General features: G+C 36.7%; 1 protein-coding gene across 2 annotated transcripts in view; it reads left to right on the forward strand.

The window, feature by feature from the left end:
- Nucleotides 1-3,455: 3,455 nt before the first annotated feature.
- The window catches only part of ZMYM2 (zinc finger MYM-type containing 2), a 71,652-nt gene continuing 48,867 nt past the window's right edge, over nucleotides 3,456-26,240 (forward strand). The window contains exons 1-5 of one of the 2 annotated variants that reach the window (XM_050909654.1): nucleotides 3,456-3,544; nucleotides 4,854-5,710; nucleotides 13,388-13,673; nucleotides 17,243-17,408; nucleotides 18,270-18,482. In XM_050909654.1, the coding sequence (XP_050765611.1) occupies nucleotides 4,861-5,710; nucleotides 13,388-13,673; nucleotides 17,243-17,408; nucleotides 18,270-18,482 (1,515 nt within the window). In that variant the 5' untranslated portion in view covers nucleotides 3,456-3,544; nucleotides 4,854-4,860. Of the gene's footprint in view, nucleotides 3,545-4,850; nucleotides 5,711-13,387; nucleotides 13,674-17,242; nucleotides 17,409-18,269; nucleotides 18,483-26,240 lie in introns of both variants that reach the window. The other variant, XM_050909577.1, reaches the window with a different exon arrangement.

Consider the following 26,240-nt stretch of genomic DNA (forward strand, 5'->3'; position numbering starts at 1 on the left):
AAATGTTGAAGTAATGAATTATTATTCAGGGTTTGGTGTTTTTTTTAATTCCCCATGGAATTTAAATATGCTTTTCTGGACTGCTGTCTGGATAATTACATCTTGAACTATGTTGCGTCACTCAGAATTAGATCAGGAGTTGTTTTTCCTTCTGGTAGTCTCCTAGCTGGTTGCAGTTGGCTATGTTCTAAGAATCTGTCTCCATCATTCAGTGGTGTGTTTTGTTTGGGTTTTTTTGGTCTGCCCTCTTCCCCTAGTCTGCACAACAGTAGTTGAAGTCTTCAGTTATTACTTTGCAGTCTCTCTTGTTCCCCTTATCTCACACGTGCTGTCACTGTTGAGTGGAAGTGATTGATAGTATACCATTAATACACTATTTATTCTAGTTTGGATGTGCAATTTAAATGCAGCACAGTACCTGTTGAGATAAATAAGTTAGTTAGGATACTGTGCTTTCGTAGCAGAAAGTAGTATTCTTTCACTGGGGTAAATCAAGCCTTCTCTTCTTGTTCCTGTGTTTGTACCTTAGTATAATACTGTCTCCTGAATTTTGTTCATTTAATCACTTTTGAAGATGTCTCAGTTATGTATTCCCTCAAAAGCAGTCTTTCAAGTTTTCCTTTTTTATTTTTAGGCTTTATTTATATTTTATTTATATTAGGCTTCCTTTATATGGAAGCACTTGCACATACTCGTCCTACTTTGGATGTCTGTTTCAAGTGCCCTGTGTTGGTGGAACTGTAGTTTTGGATGGATTTCAGTGACTCCTTTTGATTTTTGTGACTTTACTCGAAGTGTTCATAACCATGACTGTGCTCTTCTGTCACCTTCATCCCTGGTGTTATTAATGGCACTTAGTAAAGGCTTTTAAATTCCCAGTTTCCACTTCTGTTAAAGTGGAGGTGATTTTTTTTTTTTTTTTTTTTTGTAGGTAGACACACACCCCACTTCAATTTCTGCAATTCATGATAAATTTAAAACTCTATTTTATCATTCAACAATGGAGTTAAGACTTGGCCTATGGAGCGTTGCCTGCCTGGCTGTCTTAAAAGCTGTAGTATTTGCCATCCTTCTAGAGAAGTGCCTGCATTTTGCCTTTATTTATTCCAGCAATTAAGCCTTGAATGTAGCTATGGGATTGTAATTTATTTCAGCGTGAAGACTTTTATAGATGAGTGATGTAGCCTAATTTAAAAGGAGGACTCGCAAAGCCTGGTTCAGGAAGGGCTGTTGTATATTGGTAGTGCCTCTGTTGCCATCAGGCTGTAATTTTGGTGCCTGTGCGCCACCACAAAGCCTTGAGCTCATTCTGCAGCAGTATTGAACATGCATTTTCTGCAGACTAGGTCTCACCAGTTTGTGTTTTGTTGGGTTTTTTCAAAGTCTCAAGAATTCATCCAGTGATCAGTCTAATCAATCTTACACGTTTCTAGCAATTGTATTTCTATTGTTAAGCATCTTTCGCTGCTACCAGTTGAGAGGTGTGAGGTTTTTCCTAGTTTCCCATTCTAAATCTATTAACTCTGTAGATCATTCCTTTTTTGGTAGTTTTTCATTTAGAAATACTGACTGTGACATTGCCTATGTAGTTTTTGTGTTTCTCCTTGGTACTAGCATTTTTAGAAAACAAGCTACCTCATTTTGCAAATTTCTTGGGGAAAAAAAAAGTTCTGATTTTTGGATAACTTTGTTGCTGAGTCTTGCAGAGGTAGGAGCTGATATTTGTGAGGAAATACATGCAGATTTTACTTTTGATTATGCACTAACAGTTAAGCACAAACTCTTCTTATTTTCATGTCATAGCTAACAATACAGGTCATTAAAACCTTTTTAAGAACCTTTGTGGAAAAAATAAATATATTTAGGCAAAAACATATGTGTTTTGGGTCTTACCTTTGCTACATATTATGTGCATGTACTGTAATATGGCCCAAGCCTTTCTTTCTACTAAGGATCTGTAAAAATAGGAATAGCAAAGGTTTGAGTCAGGCCTGAGGTACAGTCTTGGCATAGTCTCATTTCTTCGTTGCTCCCATCTGTTCAGGTATATTTAAAACTTTATTAGAAGCTTTATGTGCTTGTGACGCTTTTGTCCTTGCAGAGAAAGAAAATATATGGAATAAACCTGGGAAGCTTTAAGAATCAGTGAACTGAATTAATTCTTTTTAGCAAAAGCTGAGATGTAGGGAAGTCTAACTTTGAATTATCCAGCCCTGGAGGGAAAAAATAAGATAGGTAAAAGAGAATATTGGATTAAATTAATCTTCAGTGTAACTGACTGATTTCCGGGGAGGTACAAGCCAACTGCATTGACAGTACAATTTTTTTTTTACTTTTTTTTTGTGTGTGTGTGTGAGAGAGAAAACCTCTTTCATTCCAGTTGAATGTTACCTTTATTGCAGTTCAAATGCTATTACATAATGGCGTTTTGCTGTAAGGCTAACATATGAAGGAATTAAAAGGTGGTCGCCTCCCTTCTAGGATTAATCTGGTTCACAGCTTTGCTGTTTGGTCGTCATCCTGCTGCTGCCCCCCCCCCCCGCCTCCAGCTCCTGCTCGGTTAATGGACAAGAGGGCTTGAATAATGTTGTAAATGCATAGAAGAACATTTCAGCTTTATTCCTCTGGGCCTCTTTACTGTCTGGGGATTTTAAGGGCTGTCCTCAAACAGTAGATAACTACACAAGTTGGTACTCTGTATTTTAAAAATGCTGCCAAGTCTGAGAAACCTAATGACTGTTATAAAACCTGAAGAATAAATATAGGCTTGAACTTTGAACGCTTTCAGTCTCTTGTGAATGATTACATGTGTTAATATAAGCTATGGATGCCTGAACCTGTGCTAAGTATCACTGCAGTGCATATATACAATTTGAAAATTATTAGCAATGTAAGGTTTATATTGTATTGTAAGCCTGATTTATAATGTATGTTCTGTAATTTTCCTTTTGCTATATCTTAATTTTAGCATTGTATATTCTGCTACAAGGATCAAGGAGGTTGACATGATAAAAAGCGAAGAAATGTAACTGCTAAGGTTTCTTTTCTCAATAGCTCAGTTTACTTCAACCATTTATTTCCTTAATATTCTATTACAGATATACTTCTTAATTCTAGTATTTGATTACTTAATTGCAGTTATGTCTGTCTGTCTCTTACCAAACATTGTATTTTTTCCATTTATCTGTAAAGCATCAAACAAAGGATTCTAGAAATGTGATGTGACAGAGTGGAAAATCTCAAATAAACAGTACTGTTGCTGCTTTACTCATGGCAGTGATTGTATAGACTGACATTCTCTAACGTTGTAGGATGATAGTGCTAAAAGTCAGATTTGAACTTAAACTGTAAATTTAGAAGGAAGTCAGTTTAATGAACATAACTGGTAGAAGAGGTTTGAGATGAAGAAACTGTTTTGGATATCTAATGTTTGTTTTAACCCTGTTTCAGAACACACTGCTTTTGTGGAGGGCAGCAAGTTGATACAAGAAGAGCAGGTTCCCCACAGGAAAGAAAATAAAAGCTCTTGGAGCAACTTATTAAGGTAAACAGATTGCAGTGGATTTCTGGATGGGTAAGTATTGATGAGCAGGATATTTCTACTTCCTCTATTTACCTTCCTTTATAAATGATTTCTAAAAAAAGCACAGAAGGCTACTTCTAGCCTTTCACAAAAGCTTGGTGATGTCACACATTAATGTATACTCCAAGAGATATCCAAATTATCATGTAATTATCTCTGTATTTTTCTTGTGGTGTATATCAAGATCAATTTAACTTACTGATTTTTAGTACAGCTGTTTTTTAGATCTTAGGTCCTTTAGCGCTGATTATATACCGGTTTGGAATTACAGGTACAGACATTGTATATCCAGGTTGCTTTTTATAATTTCTAAAATCCATGATAGAATTGACAATTATAAACAACAGATCCCCCAAGCTGAACAATTACTAAAAGCAAACAGAAACCCCCAGGCAAAGTAGCTGTTGGGAAGGAGCCTGAAGAAGCATCACTTGCTGTTAAAAAGAAAAGAGATAAAGTTGTTGAAAGCTGCAGTGGAACGTGAGGTAGTAAGTGAGGACCTCAAATGAGCTGCCTCTGGTAGTGGCTAGAAGTGAGATGTTGCTGTGCACCTTCCACTGCTCAATAATGTATCTGTTCTCATCATGTGCAGCAGTTCCATATCTCTTTTGCTTACTTCAGTGTTCCAGTTATATTGGGGCCACCTAAGGAGCTTTGGCAGTGTGGGGTTGGGGGAAAATCAGTTGAATTTCAAAGCTGTTAATATGCAAAATGATGTTGCCTTTTTTTTTTTTTTTTTTTTGCTAGGCACTTGGATATGTGCTTCAGTCTTTTATTGTATAAATGTATTGATATTGAAACTAACATTTCTAATAGGAATGAAATTTAATAGGTATTCAGATTTTCTTTCTGCATGTCTAACTTTTGATCTTGCTTTGCAGTCTAGCGAAAGCAGTGTTACAGGATCATTGTGTGCATATGTGGGTGGGAAAGGGACTGAAATCAGGATCATGTAATAAATACCATCAAAAATTCTATTTCCTATGTATGTGTTGCTAAACGTAATGATGTGTAGCTATTGTGTGGGAAATGTTGGTGATGGCAGTATTTTTTTGCTAGTATGGGATTAGAAAGTAAATGAATGTTAAGACATTCAAAGAAGAGAATAGAGAAACTTTGTTTTTTCCTTACATGATCTCAGGAAGAAAACAAAGTAGAAGCTGGAACTATTAATTCTGTAGTTATTTTTAAGAACTGTTATTGGAAAGTTATATCTTACTCTGAAGTTGGGTGTGTTTTTTCTTGCTTTATGTTTTTCTTCAAACAGCAGATCTGGAATGGACACGAGTCCCCTGGGAGGATTAGAACTGTCTGAACGTACTCCTGGTCTACTAGGGAATACCACCATGGCGGCAGGTCTTGCAAATGTAGGAAATACGTTTGGAGGTCCACCAAGTTCTTTAGTTTCTAGACCTAATAAATTCCAAAACTCGCCTGTAGAAGATGACGATGATGTAGTTTTTATTGAGCCTATACAACCTCCACAAAATTCTACGTCACTGATAGCAGATCAAAGGAACACTGCATTTACATCATCAAAAAATGAAGAACTTCAAGGGAATGATTGCAAAATGCTTCCTCCTCCAAAAGACTTAAATTCTCAAAAGGGGAGTATAAGTGAAACTATTATTATTGATGATGAAGAAGACATTGAAACAAATCAAGGACAAGAGAAGAATGCTTCTGGTTTTAATGAACGAAGACTTCCAGAGTGTAAAAATAGAACCAACGATATGGAATTCTCAGCTTCCAGTTTTTCAAGAAGTAAGGTAAATTCAGGAATAGGTAATAGTGGTATAACCACAGAACCAGACTCTGAAATTCAGATTGCTAATGTTACTACATTAGAAACAGGTGCTATGAGCTCTGTGAGTGATGGTCATTTAGAAAATGCCGAAGGGCGTGACATGAACTTAATGATTACACATGTAACATCACTGCACAATGCCAACTTGGGAGATGTATCTAACGGACTGCAGTCAAGTAATTTTGGTGTTAATATGCAAACATACACCCCATCTTTGACTTCACAGACCAAGACTGGTGTAGGACCTTTCAATCCTGGTAGAATGAACGCGGCTGGAGATGTATTTCAAAATGGAGAATCTGTGACTCATCATAATCCCGGTAAGTTACAATTCTGAACATTTCCTTAAAAGCTGAAAATAAATAATAGAATGTTTGATTAAAATATTTTTGGCAGTGGCTCTGCTTAGTTTTTTAGCTTAATTCGTATAGAAGATCTTGGTTCCCTTCATCACCATCACAACCTTATCTGTGACTTCGGAATAAAATATGCTTAATGACGTCATGTGTTAGCTAGGTAAACTATCCCAGTTTAGCAGTTAGTGATACCTTCAGATGTTTTGAGACACAAGTATTTGTATCTAAAGCAAAGCTTTCCTTATGACTTAAGTGTACCCCTTTAATTGACACAAATAAAGGTTAGCGTATCTATGTAGCGTTTGTACCTTTTTGTGGAGTTCTATGACTAGTATAATGCATCAAAGTTATTTAAGTATTGTTTTACTGATCTGTTATCTTGCCATCTGAATATAATTTGATGTGCAAAAAACCGCAATTTGAAAGTCTGATCATAAGTTTTAAGTGGCTAGCTGTCATAGTTCATTGCTTACTGAGCAATTCTTGGTATTTACAATGCTTAACAAAACAGGGTCCAAGTTACTTGTAGACTCATATATTCCTGCAGTAACTTGTACACGCTTTAGAATTGCTATTTAGTCACCTGTGATAATATGTATTTATATCATACAATATTAATTAGTTTGAATTGCCTGGTTTTGTTCTGTATCTCTGTGTAAATAGCAGTATATCGTCTCCTGATTTAGCAAGTAAACGGGTATTGCTAAACGCCAAATGGAGCAGCCATGAATGGTCTTCTGGAATTGCTGTTCTACAGAATTTAAGCTTTCACATAAGCAATTTAAAACCTTCTAAGTTCCAACATATACTGGTACTCTGCTGCTTTGTTAGGCTAGAAGTGGGGGAGGAAAGCCAAATTACCACTTTCGCTACAGGTTTAACTTCAGACTAGTTAGGGTCATTTTAAAAGGAAAATTTAAAACAATTACAATCTAGGTGCAGTAGACCCTTGTTAATGCACGATTTCTTAACTTGCTCATATGCTGATTAAAACACATGTTTTGTTTTTAACCTGTTTTTCAATTAATATTTAAATAACACAGTTCTTCAATTTGGTTGTGTATTACCAAGTGTATTTTTTGCACAAGTATTAATACGTTTCATATTTTATTATGGAAATGGCAGTATGAAGTTAAGCTTGAAGTTGGATGTTAGGTTGTGTTTTTTTGTGTTAATCTTGAAACTGATTTAAAAATTTGACTCCTGAAGTTGAAAGCTGGGAAGTTTTTATAGTCTGGATGTCTCACTGAATAATTTAGAAATTCAGTTCCTAATCTTTTAAAACCAGCATTCGCACTACTGCTGGTTGATCCCTTAGACATGGGGTATGATTATTGTGTTATCACAGATGGTCAAGTAGTTGTGGATGAGAACTTAAAGCATTTGTTACCTTAAAGTAGTGCCTTTGTTTCTCTTGGGGAAAGCGCATCTTAAGATCAGCATGTGCTTTCCCTTAAACTACTGAACTTTTATTTTTGGTGTGATTAACAGAGACGCATCAGAATTTTGCCAGTATGAAGTCTGATAGGCTGGGACCATAGCAGTATTGAAATAGATTGAGTTCAGAGAGACAGGAGTAGTGGCTGGGAGTCCTTTTAGGGACTTGGTGAAAAAGACTCACTCGGAAGGCAGGAAAAAATAAGTTTACAAGTGGATATGAGAGATGTCTTTCAAGGTGTACATATATAGGATTTTTTTTATGGCTATGGTCTTTGTATGTGAGAAATAAAGAGCAGTAGGTTCAAAAGGAAGCGGGAAGGGCTGCCACAGGTAAAAGGGAAGGAGAAAAATACCAGACGAGAGGAATTAGAAAAATGACAAAGAACATGAGGAGAAGAAGAAACAGGAGGAAAGAGGGAAGACAGCTATAGTGGAAATGGCTTTTATACAAGAAAAAGCCTGAAACACGGTAGGTGCAGATCATTTACAGGTTTTTGTACTTACAAAGATGTGAAGGAAAGGTTTGCAAGATAAAAGTTTCAATTTTGTTCTTTTTCCCTGGAAATTGCCTCCTTTTCTTCTAGAAAATCTTGTCAGTAGAAGTTAACCCTGCCTGTTAGAAACTTTGATAATATGACAGGAAGCATTTGATCTTAAATACATTTAATACGTTCTACACAATTCCAGTCTAAGATTGCTAAGGATGGAGTCATCTTTTCTGGATCAGTGGTGTTCCGTCTGTTCTGATTTCCAGATTTCTAAAGTATTTCCAATGGACGTGGAGACTCCTGCTTAGTTAATTTAAGCCTACTGGTGATAAAAATGCTTTGATTTATATAATTTGAAGATCATGGATTGAAAAACACTGCTTATAGTTCAGAAATAGGATGTAAGAAGTTGGATAGAAAACTTTTTTTCAGATACCACAACTTTCTTTAGGGATTTGCTAGTTAGCATTTGTTGAATGTCAAAACTTTGCGTAAGGACTTAATACATCAATTTACAGAGCAGTTTTGCCAATCTCAGAACTAGGCCGTTACCTAAAGACATTCTATATTGCGTCTTGGACAAGACCTATTATTCATGTTTGCTTCCTATGTAGAGGATTTGAAGCCTTGAAGATGCAAACATGTATTGTTTCCTGATACTTCTTTTTTTTTTCCCTAGTGACAAAGGAATTAGAATGTGTGACATCTACAAGTTGTTAGAAAAATAGTAGATCAAAACTGTTGGTAGTGAGGCTCTGGCAAATACGTTATATGTATTTGTATCAGAAATAGTGCGGCCAGCAGGACTAGCGAAGTGATTGTCCCCCTGTACTCGGCACTGGTGGGGCCGCACCTCGAATAGTGTGTTCAGTTTTGGGCCCCTCATGACAGGAAAGAGATTGAGGTGCTGGAGTGTGTCCAAAGAAGAGCAACAAAGCTGGTGAAGGGTCTAGAGAGCAAGTCCTGTGAGGAGACACTGAGGGAACTGGGGTTGTTTAGCCTGGAGAAAAGGAGGCTCAGGGGAGACCTTATCACTCTCTACAACTACCTGAAAGGAGCTGTAGCGAGGTGGGGGTCGGTCTCTTCTCCCAAGTAACAAGCGGTAGGACAAGAAGAAATGGCCTCAAGTTGCGCCAGGGGAGGTTTAGATTGGGTATTAGGAAAAATTTCTTCACCGAAAGGGTTGTCAAGCATTGGAAGAGGCTGCCCAGGGAAGTGGTTGAGTCGCCATCCCTGGAGATACTTAAAAGATGTGTAGATGTGGTGCTTAGGGACATGGTTTAGTGGTGGACTTGGCAGTGTTAGGTTTATGGTTGGACTTGATGATCTTAAAGGTCTTTTCCAACCTAAATGATTCTATGATTCTATATGTGGTTTGGAAGATTTCTTCTGGATCAGTGTTACTCTATTTGCCTCAGCTAAGTACCTCCACTGTATGGGAAGCAGTAGGTGCCTAGCGGAGAAACTTCTGTCCAGCACATTAATTCAGAACCTAATGTCCCTAGTAAGTATTGGAGTACATTTGATAGAATGTTTTGGGTTGAAGGGACCTTTAAAGATCACCTAGTCCAACACCCTGCCATGGGCAGGGGCATCTTTCACTGGATCAGGTTGCTCAAAGCCCTGGCCAGCTTGACCTTGAATGCTTCCAGTGGTGGGGCATCCACAACTTCTCTGGGCAACCTGTTCCAGTGTCTTTTCACCTTCATCGTAAAAAAATTTATTCCTCATGTCCAATCTAAATCTACCCTCTTTCAATTTAAAACCATTGCCCCTTGCCCTGTTACTACAGCTCTTGGTAAAAAGTATGTCTCAATCTTTCTTGTAGGCCCCCTTTATATATTGAAAGGCTGCAATAAGGTCTCCGTAGAGCCTTCTCTTCTCCAGGCTGAACAACCATAACTCTCTTTACCTTTTTTCACAGGGGAGGTGTTCCAGCCTTCTGTCACTTTTTGTGGCCTTCCTCTGGACCTGCTCTAACAGGCCCATGTCTGTCTTGTACTGGGGACCCCAGAGCTGGACGCAGTACTCCAGGTGGGGTCTCACCAGAGCAGAGGGGCAGAATCACCTCCCTCAACCTGCTGGCCACGCTTCTTTTGATGCAGCCCAGGATACAATTGGCTTTCTGGGCTGCAAGCACACATTGCCGGCTCATGTCCTATTTCATCTACCAGTACCCCCAAGTCCTTCCCTCCCCCTGCTCTCAATCCCTTCATCCCCCAGTTTGTATTGATACTGAGGATTGCCCTGACCCAGGTGAAAGACCTTGCACTTGGCCTTGTTGAGCTTCATGAAGTTCACATGGGCCCGTTCCTCAAGCCTATCAAGGTCACTCTGGATGGCATCCCTTCCTTCTAGCTTATCAACTGCACCACTCAGCTTGATGTTGTCTGTAAACTTGCTCAGGGTGCACTTAATCCCACTGTGTCGTTGATGAAGATACTAAATAGTATCAGTCCAAGTACAGACCCTTGAGGGTCACAGCTCATTACTGGTTTCCACTTGGACATTGAGCCGTTAACTGTAATTCTTTGGTCGCAACCATCCAGCCAATTCCTTATCCATCAAATCCATATGTCTCCAATTTAGCAGCAAGAATGTTGTGGGGGATCATATCAAAGGTCTTGGAGAGGTCCAGGTAGGTGGAGTCCATGTAGATGAGTTTCAGGTGCTTTTGGACTGGAACTTAGATTTTGTTTCTCTGAATGGAATCTAGTTTTTGTGCATCAAAACTGCTCCAAAAACAGAACCAAAACGTAGTAAATTGAGGGAGCAGTTGCCCTGATCTGAACCAGGTCAATGCAGATGTAGCTGAATACGTTTCAAGAGCTGCATACCTCTGTAAAACTTTATTACTGTCTTCCTCCCCACCTCTGCCCAAAGTTGTGCTGATACAGTTTTTTCAGCTTTTTTAAAAGACGACATTTCATTGAGCCATTTTTGTAGGATGGCTCCACAAATAAATGTATTGGTGCAAATGAGAGTAAGGAATAATTTTATAGCAGTTTAGAGCAGGAATGAGTGAGAAAGAATGGGAACACCCTGAACAGCTGTTACAGGAAGAAGAAACTGAACATGAAACTGTACAGTCTGATAAACTTGGCCATTAAAGAATTGCAGATAGGAACCTGGCTCATCAGGAATCAACTCAGGAAGTGTGATACACCTTCTCAGTTCAAGGACATGAAAAACAGATTTTACAGATCCATTGTAGAGAATATAAAGTGGAAGAAGAAAAGTCACAATATAAAAATTAATGTCTATGAAGGTGTGATGTGGAAGAAGTGCAAGCAAAAGGAAGGAAGGCGAGAAGATCTTTAGATGTATGTTGTTGTGGTATGTTTGTGGAAGAAGAAATGCAACAAAATGTCAATTATGGGAGGCTATCTGAAGCCTTAAGATGTTAAGGAAATACTGAAATAGGCTTAATGAGGTACTAGGAAGTCATGGTAGAAGTTTCAAACCCAAATGAGCCTAGCAAACTCAAGTTTTTGTGAGTGGCAGTTGAGCGCTACTGGAGTTAGAAGCACATGCTATGTATTCCTGATATGAGATACAATACGCTCCCACTTGAAACCTCTGAGAAAAGAGGAGTATCTCGAAATATTTTGAGGTATTAAGGTGCTACCAGAATATAAATATATCTGAGGTAGCAGACATAATAGTAGAGAAAAATTTGAAGAGGGCACTCAAGTGAATTTTAACCTTAAGCACTGTGGTAGCATATCTTAGTTTGTCAATATGAATACTCATGCCTTCAAAGGTAAACTGCTTTAATAGTGTAGGGAGGAATGTGTTTTATTCTGCTTCCTTTCCCTCTTCCCCTCACCTCTTTGTTCCAGCTCTTCTATTTACCGTCAAGCATTACAATGGGTAAATTTCCAGCTTGTCTTACGTGTCTGAGAAATAGGACATCCTTCACAGCTACAAAGTCACACCAGAAAATTATCTTCTACTTGCTAAGGAATGTACGTTGTTTGTTGCTGTAACAAGGGTTCTTGGAACTTTGTCCCTAAAATTAATTTTAAAACTCTGCAGCAGAATATGTTGTTAATAAAACCCTCTTGGGGAAGGAGAGCGCTTGAGAAAATAGTATGAGGAAAGAGTGCCTTCTATTTAATGAATGGTTATGGACCAAGATAATGTCCTTTAAGAATAAGGTACGGACAGTTGCTGAAGTCTGTAGGTTAAGGTTTTTGTTATCTGAAGTTATAGAATTTAAAATCATCTTTCTTATATTTGTAATAACACTCCAGGAATACACTGAGTTACTGCAGTAAGACATTCAAGGCTTTAGTATTTTTATTTAGTTACAGTAAATGCTGTGTTTACTTAAAAGTAGTAGCACAAGTACTACCCCATACAGTAATATTTATGCAGGTGTTTACTATTCAGTAAGTAACAGTGAAGTACTCTTCTAGATGCTGGGAATAAAAAGCTTGAAAGGTTAGTCCCAAGTGCTGTGACAGTATTTGGGATAGCGGACACATACTATTGAAAATGTCTGTAAATTTCTTTTTATAGTGGAAAGAAGTTCCTATTCAGGTTTTAATTAATGTTTAAGTAATGTGTCATTCTTGGTGTTCTTTAGAAGCTCAATGTTCCTAATTATTTATGATAATTATTTAAAATGAAAGCTTAAATTCCAGAGAAAAGCCTAGAAATTACATTTTATTGGGGGATTTTTTTTTTTCCCCCCTAGAACTGTATGTTCTGCTCCAAACCAAGATACGAAGCATGCAATTTAACAGAACCATGTGATCTTTCTAGATGTATTTCTGTTGGAGAAAAAGTTTTACTTAAGCTCCTGTTATGTAAGTTACTATGTAGTATGTTATGCTACAAAAGATGGGGCAAAGATGACTTTGTTCCATAGTAGTCTATTGTCCAAAAATACAGATGGAAGACTAGTGGAGTCTGGAACACAGGGGCATGGATTTGTGTACTGCCAGAACTTAAGGAAATATTATTTTCTAGGTTCATTGGTTTCCACTGAGAAAGACGTGGAACTCTCATGACTTTGCCAATTTGCACATTAAGTGGTATTCATTGCATTGAAAAGGTTATTGAGAAAAACAGGAACTCTTACAGGAATGACTGACACAGATGCAGATCCCAGAAGTGGAGCCACTGTGCTTTGCTCTAACTGCAGTATAGTTCTCTGGCTGCAGGCTGGACTAGGAAACTAGTATGGGGAACCCCAGTTCTAGGGTTATCACTGAGGCCAGACACATGATGCTTGTTAAAGCTTTAGAACAAAATAACTAATGAAAATCTAAGATTTCATGTTCTTATAAATTTGCAGAGTTTATATCTCAAACTGTAGTTTAGAAATTCCATGTTCTCTGTGGTCTGTTGGGTTTTTTTAATTTTTATTGCAGTTGGTAATTGCAGTTTTGTTTGTCTGAAGATAAAATTGCCAGTTTGCAAACCCAGTGCAAGTGAATTGAAGTCTGCAAAGCTTGTCCCTAGACGTAGGATGGGACCATCCTGAAATTTGTTAATGTTCTGAAGCTTTGTAACAATGGAGAGTGGTACCATCAAACAGCATTTTACTTTAAACCTGAATCTCTAAGATGTTGTCTTTCTTCTGCTAATTGTCAGTTCCATCAGAAAGATGATTTTATGATCATATATCTGTGAATATTATTCTATATATATGTACATGTCTGTTCACTTACTTTTATGTTTGTTTGGTTTTTTTGTCTTGAAGATTCTTGGATATCCCAGTCAGCTTCCTTCCCTAGGAATCAGAAGCAACCAGGTGTGGATTCCTTGTCACCTGTAGCATCACTTCCTAAACAGATTTTCCAGCCTTCTGCCCAGCAGCAGCCTTCTAAACAGGTTAAAGTCACATGTGCAAACTGCAAAAAGCCTTTACAAAAGGGACAGACTGCATATCAGCGAAAAGGATCAGCTCATCTTTTTTGTTCTACTACCTGCCTCTCATCATTCTCACACAAACCCACTCCAAAGAAACTTTGTGTTATGTGCAGAAAGTAAGAGGTTTTTTTATTTTGTTTCATATTAGCAGCTAAATCCAGTAATATTTGAGATTCTCATGCATGTATGAGAATTGCTCCATTCATGATATAAAATCTGACTATACAAGTACTTTATACAGTGTCACTTTAATGTTGTTTCAAAATGTTGAATTCACTGTGTCTGCGATAACAAAATAAAAAGTCTACCAGCTTTTGAATTTGGAGTATGGCAGATTGTTTCTATGAAAGTCAATACACTAAAAATTACTGATTTTATTTTTTTTTTTAAAGACAAGGTGTCCAAGTTATAATATATTCTGTGACAAGATATATTCTTTAGATATAAAGTCCTTTATGAAAAAAAGTGGACCTTGTGTTGTATAGAAGGCATTAATTTTGATAGATGAAAATATAAAATCAAGAGGCTTTAAAAGGAGAAACTGATACTCGCAAGCAGCGGGAAGAAATTTGGGACCTCTTCCACTGTTGGCAGTGTGGGGAGAGGAGAAGCCTTAGACTTTCCACATAGTTAGGGACAACTATGGCAACTTTTGAAGCTGAAGATACCTTAAGTGGGCAGTGCAGAGGGAGTGACAAGCATACCTAGAAGTGGCTTATTCTAAATTATTGGTTAGGTTTGACTTGTAATTTTTCATTTTTTCCCAAACTTAAAATTGCCAAAGAGAAGTCTTCCATAATTGTACCATTGTAGTGTTGGGTGTACAAAATAGCTGTACTATCTTTTTCTTTCAGTGTACTGATTACTGAGATACTTGCACTTTTTCATATTTTTTCAATAAAGTCTCAGTCAAGTACACTCTGCAGTGTCACTGGTTAAATGATGACTTCTTGCTGCACTAAAGGCAGCTTGCAGTAAAGACTGCCTGTGTTAATGTATGTTTTGCTCAACGCAGATTTAAACTAGTGAAAAAGTTTTACCTCAGTATGCAGTGTGGTGGATTAATGGCTTGTATTCAGATGTGAGCTACTGATCTGAGTATCCCCCCCACCACCACCCCTTGAGACAATAAAAATAAAATATAGAAAGTATTGATATCCTGTATATTCATACCTTGGTACACTGAAAACCTAGCAGATTTAACATATTTTAGCTTTTTTAAAATACATGTAGAAGCTCAAATTCTCTCAACCCTTGCCTCTACAGAGCTAATTAAAAGCACTCTGTACTCTTTCTGTTGGCTTGTACGTGTTTATACAGTATTTTTTTTAGAAGTAATCTGGTGACTACCATATTTAGCTAGCTGTATGATGTATAAAGATGAAGATTAGACTAGTCTTTTTATTTCTGACTGAAATCTTGAAAACTCATAGCTAAATCTGTGCTCTCTTGCAACTTCGGAGATACTTACCTGTGTATTGTAAGAGGCTACATACAAAACTGCCCTAAATGAAAAGGCTTTATTTTTGAATTATGAGGAAAATACCTTATTCTAGCTTTTGGGGTTACTTAAAATAATTTGTTTAGTGTATTTGATTTCTAGAGAACCTCTGTGAAGTCACCTTTGACAATTTTTGAGGTAATGTTGGTCGTTGCTCTTCCACTAGTATGCAGTTGCTTACTCAATCACAGTTAAGTAGAAGGTAATATATGCGTGAAATTGTTCCTCTGTAGCATGGCTTCATTGTGAAGCCCAATCTTATCCAGCATTTTTTTTGCTTTACCGCCAGATTTTTGCTACGTGGTGGTAGCAAACCAGGTACTCTTTGCTCTGTACTTCTTCTGTGTTCTGTTCATAATATTGTCAGATTGCAGTTCAGTGAAAGGATAAGGGAACTCTAGCAAAATCCAGGAGATCTTGAATGTAGGTTGGATAGATGGTAATAGTTGATATGTCATAGGTCAGACTTTCAGAGGTAATGCTCAGATTTATCTTTAAATATGTAGATTACTTTAAGTGGAAAAAGTGAAGCCTACAATAACTTTTTAGAAAAATTGTATAACCCCATCTGAAAAGTCAGAATTCTTATGTATTATTGTAAACCACTTTTCTAGTGCTCTTCTGAACCTTTGTAACTACATAAATAGCACAGGAATTATTAAAAGAAGGAAAGTATAGGAAATATCTGGCATTCTCCTTAGTGTTTATAATTTTTATTGACTTGTGTTCCTCTTTTTGACTTAGCACTTGTCTCCTTTGATACAAGTTAATATGTGCTTTGATACAAGTTAATAGTGTTTATAAGTCCTGGTGGAATCCAGCCAGAAACTGTAAGCTCCTCCAGGCAGGAGCTCTGGCTTTTGCAGAACAGAAGTGATAACAGTCCCCAACACAAATCCTTACTAGCTTGCCAAAGGGTAAGCCAAAATCTGCTGACTTTCCTTTGGTGGAAGAAGGGAGGCTTGCAAGTGTTAATACCCAGGGGCAGTACAAGTTTATTTTCACGGGAATCTGTCTAGGGAAGCATACAGCATTTTTCCAATGTTTTCCACTCTTCCTAGTTTTAGGGCTTCTAGGTATAAGTGTCTGGGGTATGTCTTTTCCAACTGGTGATCCATTGTGATGCCAATAGAGATTCAGACATGCCCACTCAGTTTTTTATTTATTCTGCCCAATAGCATTTCCTATATGTCAATAATAGGTTTTTTGCTTAGATGGCAAAGGGCGAGGCTTTTATTTCTTCTCCTTACTGCTTCTAATTTATGGTACGTGATAGTTTGGGATTAAGAGTGAAACTGCCTTAGAAGTTTGGGAGACCTGATTAAAAAGATGCAATGACAAGCATGGTGTTAGCGACTTTGCCAAGTTTGCAGCGTGTGCAGCATACAATTGAAGATCAAGGAAGTCTAGAGTTAACTTCAGTGAAAAACTGGAAGTCAGTTTGGATAGAAGAAGGTTTGTTCTATTTCAGATTAATTTTATTGGTGGTTGCTTGTCTGGTTTAATGCATTAAATTGGTGCAGTTTCATAGGCAACTGCATGAACTGTTCAGGTGCTTTGGAACTTTAAAGTAATGATGGAATTAACTTCTTTAAAATTTTAAATGATAAAACTAGGCAAGTTTGTGGTAGAATTTTAAGCTTTTTGGTTGTATTTGTAAGTATGAGAAAACAACCTTCTCTCTTCCTCTCATCCTATCCCGAGATTAATACTGGAAATGGTGGAGTTACATACAAATAAAGACCATTTCTTGCATTTTACTATAAATCTGGATTTTTCATGTGAAACTTAAGTATAGCTTTTGTGTAAAGTTGCAAAAGGGCTAGTTCAGATTTGCTGTGTGAATTTTTTGTATAAGATTGAGTTTGCCACAACTGGTTCCTAATGATGCATTAATGTCCTTTAGTTCTAGAATAATGTAATGGGAAAAAAACAACCCCAATCCAAACAAAGAATAGATTTTTTTACACAGGAAAGACATTGTACCTGCAGTACTTATAGTAGTTGTAAAAATATTATTAAACTTAGTCTTTGACATATGACTAACAACTGTACACCCACAAAACCGGTTTGAAATGTAAGCATTAAAAGGAAGAATGAATCCTACAAGATGTAAAGTGTTCTTGTTTACATATCTATATGTATTTATACACAAGCACACTAGAGGCTTTTTCTCTTTTTCAGAGATATAACAACAATGAAAGGTACCATTGTTGCTCAAGTTGATTCAAGTGAGTCTTTCCAGGAGTTTTGCAGCACATCATGTTTATCCTTCTATGAAGATAAACAAAATCCCTCGAAAGGGGTTTTGAATAAATCAAGATGCACTATCTGTGGTAAACTAACTGAGGTCTGGTTGACTTTTTTTTTCTCTTATCTTTCTCGATAATGACAATATTAATAACATATTCTGAAATAAGAGAACTGAAAATAAGGAAATTTAAAATCTGATTCAGTATTTTCATATGCAGTGAGACATTAAGATATGCAGGCTTAATATTCATGAAGAGCAACTGAAGGAAGAAGGAATTCAAAGAGGTTAATATCTGATTTTTGTTTCAGAAACTTGAAGTGCATTTTGCTGATATCTTGTTGCTACTGTCAACAATTTTATTAGCCGTAGAATCTTGTAATTATAACTCAGATCTCCCACATAGAAGAATTGCTGTTGAAAAAAGTCAAGTTTTATTGTATTACTTACTTTTTAAACTGTATGTTTTGAAAGATTATGCAAATATTTTTAGAGATATGTAGAATATATGTAATTTTAAATTCTCAGGAATGTATTAATTTACTCTTGATGCCATTGCTGGGCCCACCATAGTTCAGACTACCATTTTACACAGCATATGTGTCTGGCCAGTCTTTATATGCCATGCTGTTAGCCTGCAAATTGAGTATTTTATAAAATCACATAAATTGACCTTCTGCTCTGATATACAATTATTACATCCTTCCCTGTGATCTTTGCTTCTAGGCTACAAGAGCAAATGGGCCCAAGATTTTTTCCCAGAACTTTGGAGACAACAGAAACACCAATTTCTGTTTCTGTATTTCATAGTCACTTCAAGCATCTCTGTTCTTAAATAGTGAGCTAGTATAATCTGTTTTTAGTTATTGTACTCGAATCTAAGACTCTTGGCTTGTCTAGTAGTTTCAGGCAACTTTGTGCTTGTATGGTGATATAATACTTTTTTTTTTTTTTTTTTAGATTCGTCATGAAGTTAGCTTTAAAAATATGACTCATAAGCTGTGCAGTGACCATTGCTTCAATAGATACAGGATGGCAAATGGTTTAATAATGAATTGCTGTGAGCATTGTGGGGAGTATTTGCCCAGTAAAGGAGCTGGAAACAATATTCTTACTATTGATGGTCAGCAGAAAAGATTCTGCTGTCAGAACTGCGTTGGTGAATACAAGCAGGTAATTACTTCTTTACCTATAAATTAAAATCAAATAAACATATTTGATAAACAATACTCCTTAAATTTATCCTGTTATGAATAACATGGTTTTACTTCTCATTATAAGTGTTAAGTAACAAAGACTTCTAAAAATGAAATTAATGCCAGCGAGGGCAAACTAGCCGGAAGGGACCTTATACTACTGGCTTTTGTTAATGTTGCTGTAATAGCAATACCTATTTGTTATTAATGAAAATATCATTGAAATTAAACTTTATGTTAATAATTTCTATTTCTTTCTAATGGGTGTACCACAAGTATATTAATAGCAAGCCCGACACACAGGCTTACTGGTCCTTAAGTGATGTTCTTTTTTAGATATAAAAGCTCGCTTGTATGCAATTGAAACATTCAAAAATGTGCAGAGCATACAGATTGGACATTGCTGTGAGAATACTCTTAACTGATTATGCGTTGGCTGTGTACCTGTACTATGTCTAATCTCCTTCACTGTACAGCATAGGATTTCAAAATTTATTGTTACTTTCATCCTTCCATGTGTTAAATTTTGTGCTTTCATTTTCTTTACTTCATTTGTTTTTTATTTATTCTTAAGACCATTAAGATAATAATTCTTGTGGTTAAAAATAATTCCAAATCAAGAAATCTGATGCTGAGGTCTTTTACATATTATAGAGCCAGCTTAGCTCTGAACCATTGCTAATGCTGGCTGGAAGGTTTAAATGTTAATCACAGTATTTATAGTATAATAGGATAACTCTGAAATATTAAATATTTTCGGGGAGGATATGCAGTCTGGGGATTTGGGTTTTTTTTCTTCGGGTTTTTGCTCGGTACACTGCTCTGAGTTTATAGAGATAGTGTTATGAAATATGAAAGTACTATTTTACTAGTAAGAAATTCGTCTGATTTTGAAGTTCACAGTTGAATATGTGAGTGGCCCCAGTGCTCCACATTGCTTTGGGTTCTTTCTTCATCTCTTTCCATTTTTAACAAACCAGAGATCCAAGAGAAAAGGAAGTGCAGTGCTGAATGTTTTTAAGTTCTTCAATGTTACATTATGTATGTTTGTATTTTCTCTTTGGACATTCAGTTCTGATGCTTTTGGGGATGGCTGTTCTTGTGTATATGCAATGTGCAAACAGCAAATCTGGAAACGTGCATATGTAAACAGCGTAACTGAAAACGTAACATAAGCGTTATTCTTTTGTCACAGCTATACCAAAAGGGACAGGATAGGTTTCCAAGATACTAAAAACATAGGCATACCCAGAAGCCATGGAAAGACTTGAAGAAACGTTGAATACTGTCTCTCGAAGAAACAAAAAGGCATGAGATTAACTTTGAACTTGAGACATTCCCACTCAACCAGTATAACATGCACTGCACATGGAATTATGAAATGAACGTGGAATTTTGAGAGGTCAAATGATAAATCTGTACTTAACTCTCATTACAGACTGTACTCTTATTTGTTCGGATATTGTTGTATTTTGTGTTTAGATATGTATTTGAGAATGAGAAGGATATGGGTAGAAAGTTGTATGTTCTGGTTTGATTTGGGGAGGAGGAGCAGTTTGCAGTACCAGGAATCTTCACAAGTAGTGTCGGGTACTGTGCATTATTGTGAGGATCATTAAGAGAACCTTTAAAATTGAGACACATTGTTTTGGTGCATTCAGTTCTGACGGCAGACTTTATTCAAGCAAGTTCTTAATTCTTTTGTGGAAATATTTGGTACTGGGGAACTGTAATAGACTGTGAGAAGCTTAATTTGAGTGCTCGTGCATCTGGTTTGGAGTGGTGATTAAGTGTAATTCTTAACTCGTAGGTTTCAAATGTTCCTGGAGTATGGGGGTTTTGGGGTATTTTTGATATTAAGAGAAACTCAAACTATAAAATTAGGATTTTTTTTAGTGTATGTTGTAGGTGTCAAAGTTGCTCAGGACACAATTATTTGGGAATATTTAGTTGTCTAGCAGGATTTATTTAGGTTTGAACTTCCATTTGCATTAAGGTTTTTTTAAACTGAATGTTTTCAAGGAATTCTGTTTTTAAAAAAGGAATTTAGACTTTGGAAAATGTCACTGACAACTCATTGGGCCACAATTGGTAAATTGTAGGTTGCTTTGTTCAGTCGTAACAATGTTTTCTTGGAAATTTTTTATTAGATCTTGCTTTTAAAGGAGAACCGGTGAAGGAGGGAATATGGGAGAGTTGCTATTATATACTGAAATAAACTTAATGGAATCAATAATATAGGAAAACTTGATGTATCATTTGATTACAGCATTGTGTTGTACAACTGATTATTGTCTGTCACATAACAGTTTTAGCAAATGTTTTCTTACGAACAGTTGTAAAATACATAGGTCTTACTGCTATGAGCTTTGTATTAAGCAGTTTATATTGTAAATGTCATACACCTATCAATATGCTATACATTTGTAGTAGTAATAAATGAAAACTGATTCTTATTACTTGTACCTATCTATATACTTCATCCCTATTTTTTTAATAAATATTACACTGATGTGAACAATTAATTTTCAATAACTTATCATGGACATTTTTTCTTCCTGGAATGAAAAAATTAAAATTGTGGGTAATAAAAATTAGTGCGGCTCTTGGAATGGCCACTGAGTGCAAATAATCCATCGGCTACAAAGGGTTTCTTTCCGCTGCTTTAGACTGTTGGTGGGAGTAAGAAACAGTGTTATTCCTGGGATGGGGAGTAGGCTTTTTCTGAATTGTCTAATTCACCTTTCAAGGTGATGAATGCACATAGCTTTCTACGTACTGATTTCAGAACCTGCTTTAAAACTGAGGCACAAATAATCTTGACTATTGCATCCTGTGTTTGGCTTTTCTGAGAGGTGATGGCTGTTCTTTCTTACCTAAAACTGAAGTAATTACAGAGCTTAGGTTTCTTTCATATTAAAAAAGCTATGAAAAGTAAATAGATTAATAAATTGTATAAGAATTAAAAAAAAAAATTAAATAGACATAGCCTAACTAATGCACACTGTGGTTATATGCAAGAGCATGTTAATTTCCTGATGGCAGAACAGCCATTCATGAAGACAGCTAAGTGCAAGTTAAGCTTTTTTAAAAAAGAGAAAATCCTTCCTCCAAAAATGAAGTCACTGTGACAATTTAGATAAACTGTCAAAACCCTTATTGGAAGTGGTTATTTTTTTTAACCTGAAGACGACTACTACTACTAGATCATAAATTCTTTACCTGTTGCACTGAGGTGCAAACTCTTCACATGTAGAGGGGCAAGAGGGACTTAGAATGACACTAAACAAAATGAATAAACAAAAAACACTGGAAGAGAATGAGATCATATCTGACAAGGAGGTGGCTAAATTGTCTGTGTAATTGTGCAAATGCTGGAATATTTTATTTGAGTAGGCATTTAATATAATTAAAATGAGAACCATTTTAAAAATTACTTTAGTGATTAATTTAAAAATTAGTATCTATGCAACAAATTAAAACAGACCCCAAACATGCCTGCTATGAAGACTTATTAACCAAAACCACATACATACGTTGTTTCAGTGTTTCTGATACTGTTGCATATTTTCTGTCACTACAAAATTAGTCTGCTTCCTTTTCAAGGCAGTTGCAATGTTGTTTGTGTCCTGGTTTGCTGGATTTGGGTACAGGCTTGACAACCTTGTTCTAAAGAACAAGTTAATTCTGTGACTTGGCTTTGGCAGCCAACCATACCTTTTAATTTTCAGCTGTTCAACTAAGATAAAGCTGAGTCTGTGTCTACTTTTAAAAATACAGTCTTTAACTGCTTTGCTTACTGGCCTGATCAGTCCACGGTGCTGTTGATTCTGCCATGAAAGCATTTAATGCTTTACTAGTTTAAAATGTTCCTTTACTTTTTTTGCTTTGTTTCCGTAACTAAAATTCTTCCTGTTAGACTATGACCTGGGATTCTCTTGCTTTGGGTGCTTCTTAAAAGTGATGGTCTTCATGTGCTGTCAAAAAGGGGGGGGAAGGAGCTCTAGCTATTTCTTCATAGGCGTCTTAATAGCTCTGGAATGAAGTGAGTACTGGGTGAATGCAAGCCAAATGAGTATTTTCCTAGTTGGAGAGGATGCCTGCAGTGTCTTTTCATCTAATGAAAATTTTCCTTCAGTACTGAATAAAAGTGTGTTTGAGTGACTTCCTTGATCAGATGAAGACTTACTACTGAATGTGCTTTAAGACCAACCAGGCTATGCCATCGCCTTAAGCTATTCACTTACAAGCAATAGAAAAAACCCAACCTAGGCAGTTATGCTTCCTTGTCTCGAATTCCGCTCCTTGCCAAACAACTGCTTTTGTGAAACACTCTTAAAATTAATTTCATCTGCTTTATCTGTGTGCAGGGGTTTAGGAGCCTTCACTATATACAATAATATGTATATCAGTTCTGTAACTTATGATTCATTGCTTATGTAGAGTTTGTATTTAGTCTCACAAAACGTATTGTTATCTACTGGTTTAAATCTCACTGAATGCTGTGATAGAATGTCTTGTCATGTAGTACTTCTGTGGAAGCACCTAGGGCTTTCAACTTTGTCTTGTCCCATGCAGTGTCTGTTCTTTTTCTGTGCTTCTTTTCTATTAAGACAGATCTGTCCTTCTTTTTATTTTGATAGTACAATTAACCACAAAATCTGCTGCTTTCTGCCATTGTTACTGCTTTGTAAACTCTAGTTTCCAAGTGTCTGTTTCGAGAGTAAATACTGTGGACAAAACCAGTAGTTGTGAGAGTTGAACAGCCCCTTTATGTTGCAATATTAGAAATACTGACTTTTCAATTCCCCCCCCCATTTCTGGTCACTTTTAAAGAGAAGTTCTGTGGTTTCAGCCAGTTCAAACTGTGGTTTAATAGTGGAGGCTCTTCCTCATATGGTAAACCACTTCTGTCTGACTTCAGGTAATAGTTTGGTATTAAGTAATCTCTGATAGTACTGATGTCTGATACTATGTACACTTCTACAAATGGAGATAGCTAGATGCTTTTTACCACATCTACCATGGTTACATGACAGAAATTTTTATCAACCAAGAAATAATCAATTCCCCTTTCTTCCTGCTTAGTGGTGTGAGGGTTTTTTTTGAGGCCTGTTGGTATTTATGCCTCCAGTTTCTTGCAGCTCTGATGCAAATCAAGTCCTTCTAGAAACTATCCTGTTCTACCTTTTCTTCTACCTTTTATTTACTCCTGTTTTCTGGAACCATTTATTTTGCCATTTCTGCTTCAAATGTCTGTCTTCAACTGTAGAATTTGCTGCTTTTCAATAAAAACTATATAATCAGCTTCTTTAGGCACCCAAATATCATTCATAGTAAGTGTTCAGGATGCTGTTTTGTCGATATTTTAGAAGATAAAGTGAGATAGGTACATCAGAGATGTTAAAACAGCTTTGTAGTTCTGAAGAAAAGTACTTAGGGCAGTCAAAATTGTGAGGTGTGATCTGTGTGGGAGCACAGGAAATTCTTAGGAAGAGGAAGCAAGGAGGCGATATGACTAGGTATCGGAGTTAGGACGGATATAACCACATCTGTGCACTGCTGTACCTGGAATAATTGGACAGGGTTGAGGGGAAGAGGGAGGAGAGGCAAAACAGAAACATCTGAAACATTCAGTTAATGTAAAAGTAACTTGCTTTTTGAGGCAGGGCTTTTCAGCTCTGCTTTTCCTGAAGGCATAAAGGCAAGTGTCTTGACAGCAGGAACAAGACTGGCAAAAAGAGAGAGCACTGGCAATTGGAGATGCCAGAGAAGAGTTACTGGACAAGTTATTGATTTGGCTGTTTGCAGAGTTCAGCTGATGGAACGTAACACAAATCACTTGGTGTTCAAGGGCCACAAAAGCAATTACTTCAGCTTTTGCTCTTAAGACTTGGGCAAATGCTTTTGAGGTGTTACTAATCTTAATCTCTTTTGTTGGAGCAGGGAAGAGTTTACAGTTGTTATTCTTGGGGGAGAGATGATTTGGATGCAGTATTTCAAAAGACTGAATAAATGGTGCCATTTCTTCTTTCTTTGCTGTTACAGATTCTGCTGACATCTGGTTCTTTTCTTAGATGTGCGTGTTGTTTCTGGATCCATCTGGACCATCCTTTCAAATAAATCTGAAGTAGTTTAGCTGCTGTTTTCTTGATTGCATTACTAATGGATCTCTGTTATCATAGAATTCCATGTAGTGAATATCTCTGCTTTTCTACTTAGAGAAAATTTCTGTCTTCTTTCTCCTTTACCTTTCTATTTGAACACTGGTTGACTGTGTTTCTGTCCCAGAATATTCTTTTCTAGAAGCTTTCCCCCTATTTATCTTATTTCTAATTCGAAACTGTTACTCTGTAAAGCTACCAGAGAGAAGTTTGCCTGGATTGAGAAGTATGTACCAATCTGTTTTACCATGGATCATGAGAGTTTAACTGCAAAGCATTTCCTTCAACTGGAAACAAATCTTTGGGCTGCTACATAGTGTTGTAGCAATCAGCTGGTGTTCTGGATCAAGTGGCCCTTGCATGGGAGAAGTTGTAGCGAGAATGCTCTCTTACTCTGCAGGCATGTTCTTCATCCTGCTCTCTAGCCTTCTGAAGGCACATGAGGCAGATCATACTGCCTTTTTCAGTCAAAAATAAAAGTCTGTGGCATAGATGCCTAGATTCAAGGCACTAATAGCTTTATTGAAATACTCTTGCAGCCAGAAAGTTCAAGAACAGAGACTTTCATTTTCAGTTGCAAACAGAAGTGGGGCTTACTTCTAAAATACCATGAAATTACAGTGTTGGTCAGATATTTATTTTGGGGCTTGATCTTTCTTTTTAGTAGGATGTCTGCAAGAAGAGCTCTAGACTTCAGCTTTCATGATCCTTTCAGTAAGATGTAAAGGAAGATCAAGATTCCTTCTAAAATTATTGTTGCTGGTAATGGCAAGAATAAAATTTCCTCAGAAACCCTCCAAGTGAATTTTCTCTTCTTTCCAGGAATTTAGATTTCTGTTGCAACAATACTTGTATTTCTGGAGTATATGCCATTCATCTGTTTTGTCTTGCATCTTGATAGCCACTTTTGTAGTTGCTAATTTGAGTTCAACACTGTCCTAGTGGACAGAATGAAGGTTTGAAATGTATATAAAACTAGTAACTCATAAGAATTTTCAAATCACATGAAGTGTTTTATAATAAAAAAAAACTGAGAAAAAGCCTTTTCTCAGTTACCTATCATGAGATACCTATCATGAAGTAGACCTGATTTCTAGAATTAAGTCTCTGATAGGGTGTACAAACAAGTCATGAAAGAATGAGTGAGTTTAGAATCAAATATCGTAAGAACAGAAGAATATTCAGGCTTCTGCATTTACCTTAGACTTTATGCTTTGGAAGAGGTCAAATGTGCAATGGGATCTAGCTATAATTAGGTCATCTCAATGCAGAATCTGGGTGGAGTAGGGAGGGAGAGGTGTAGTCAGACTACTTTGCATCAAGCTTTCCCTCAGAGGACACTGGGCCGTTATTCTCTAGAAATTTTGCCTCTGGATTAACTTAATTTTTTTGCACTTAGTAATCTAATTGATACAATTTTCTTTACTAATTTGGTAGTGGTTTTACTTAAAATTTTCCGTAAAATTGCAGTCCTTAAACTTGCATATATTTTCATAGGACACTGTAGATTTGAATTTGCCAGAAGTGGTGCATGGAAGGAAAATACTTGATATTTTTCTCTTGTGGATTGG

This window comes from Gymnogyps californianus, chromosome 1 (genome assembly GCF_018139145.2).
Source record: "Gymnogyps californianus isolate 813 chromosome 1, ASM1813914v2, whole genome shotgun sequence".
In the NCBI taxonomy this organism is placed as follows: Eukaryota; Metazoa; Chordata; class Aves; order Accipitriformes; family Cathartidae; genus Gymnogyps; species Gymnogyps californianus.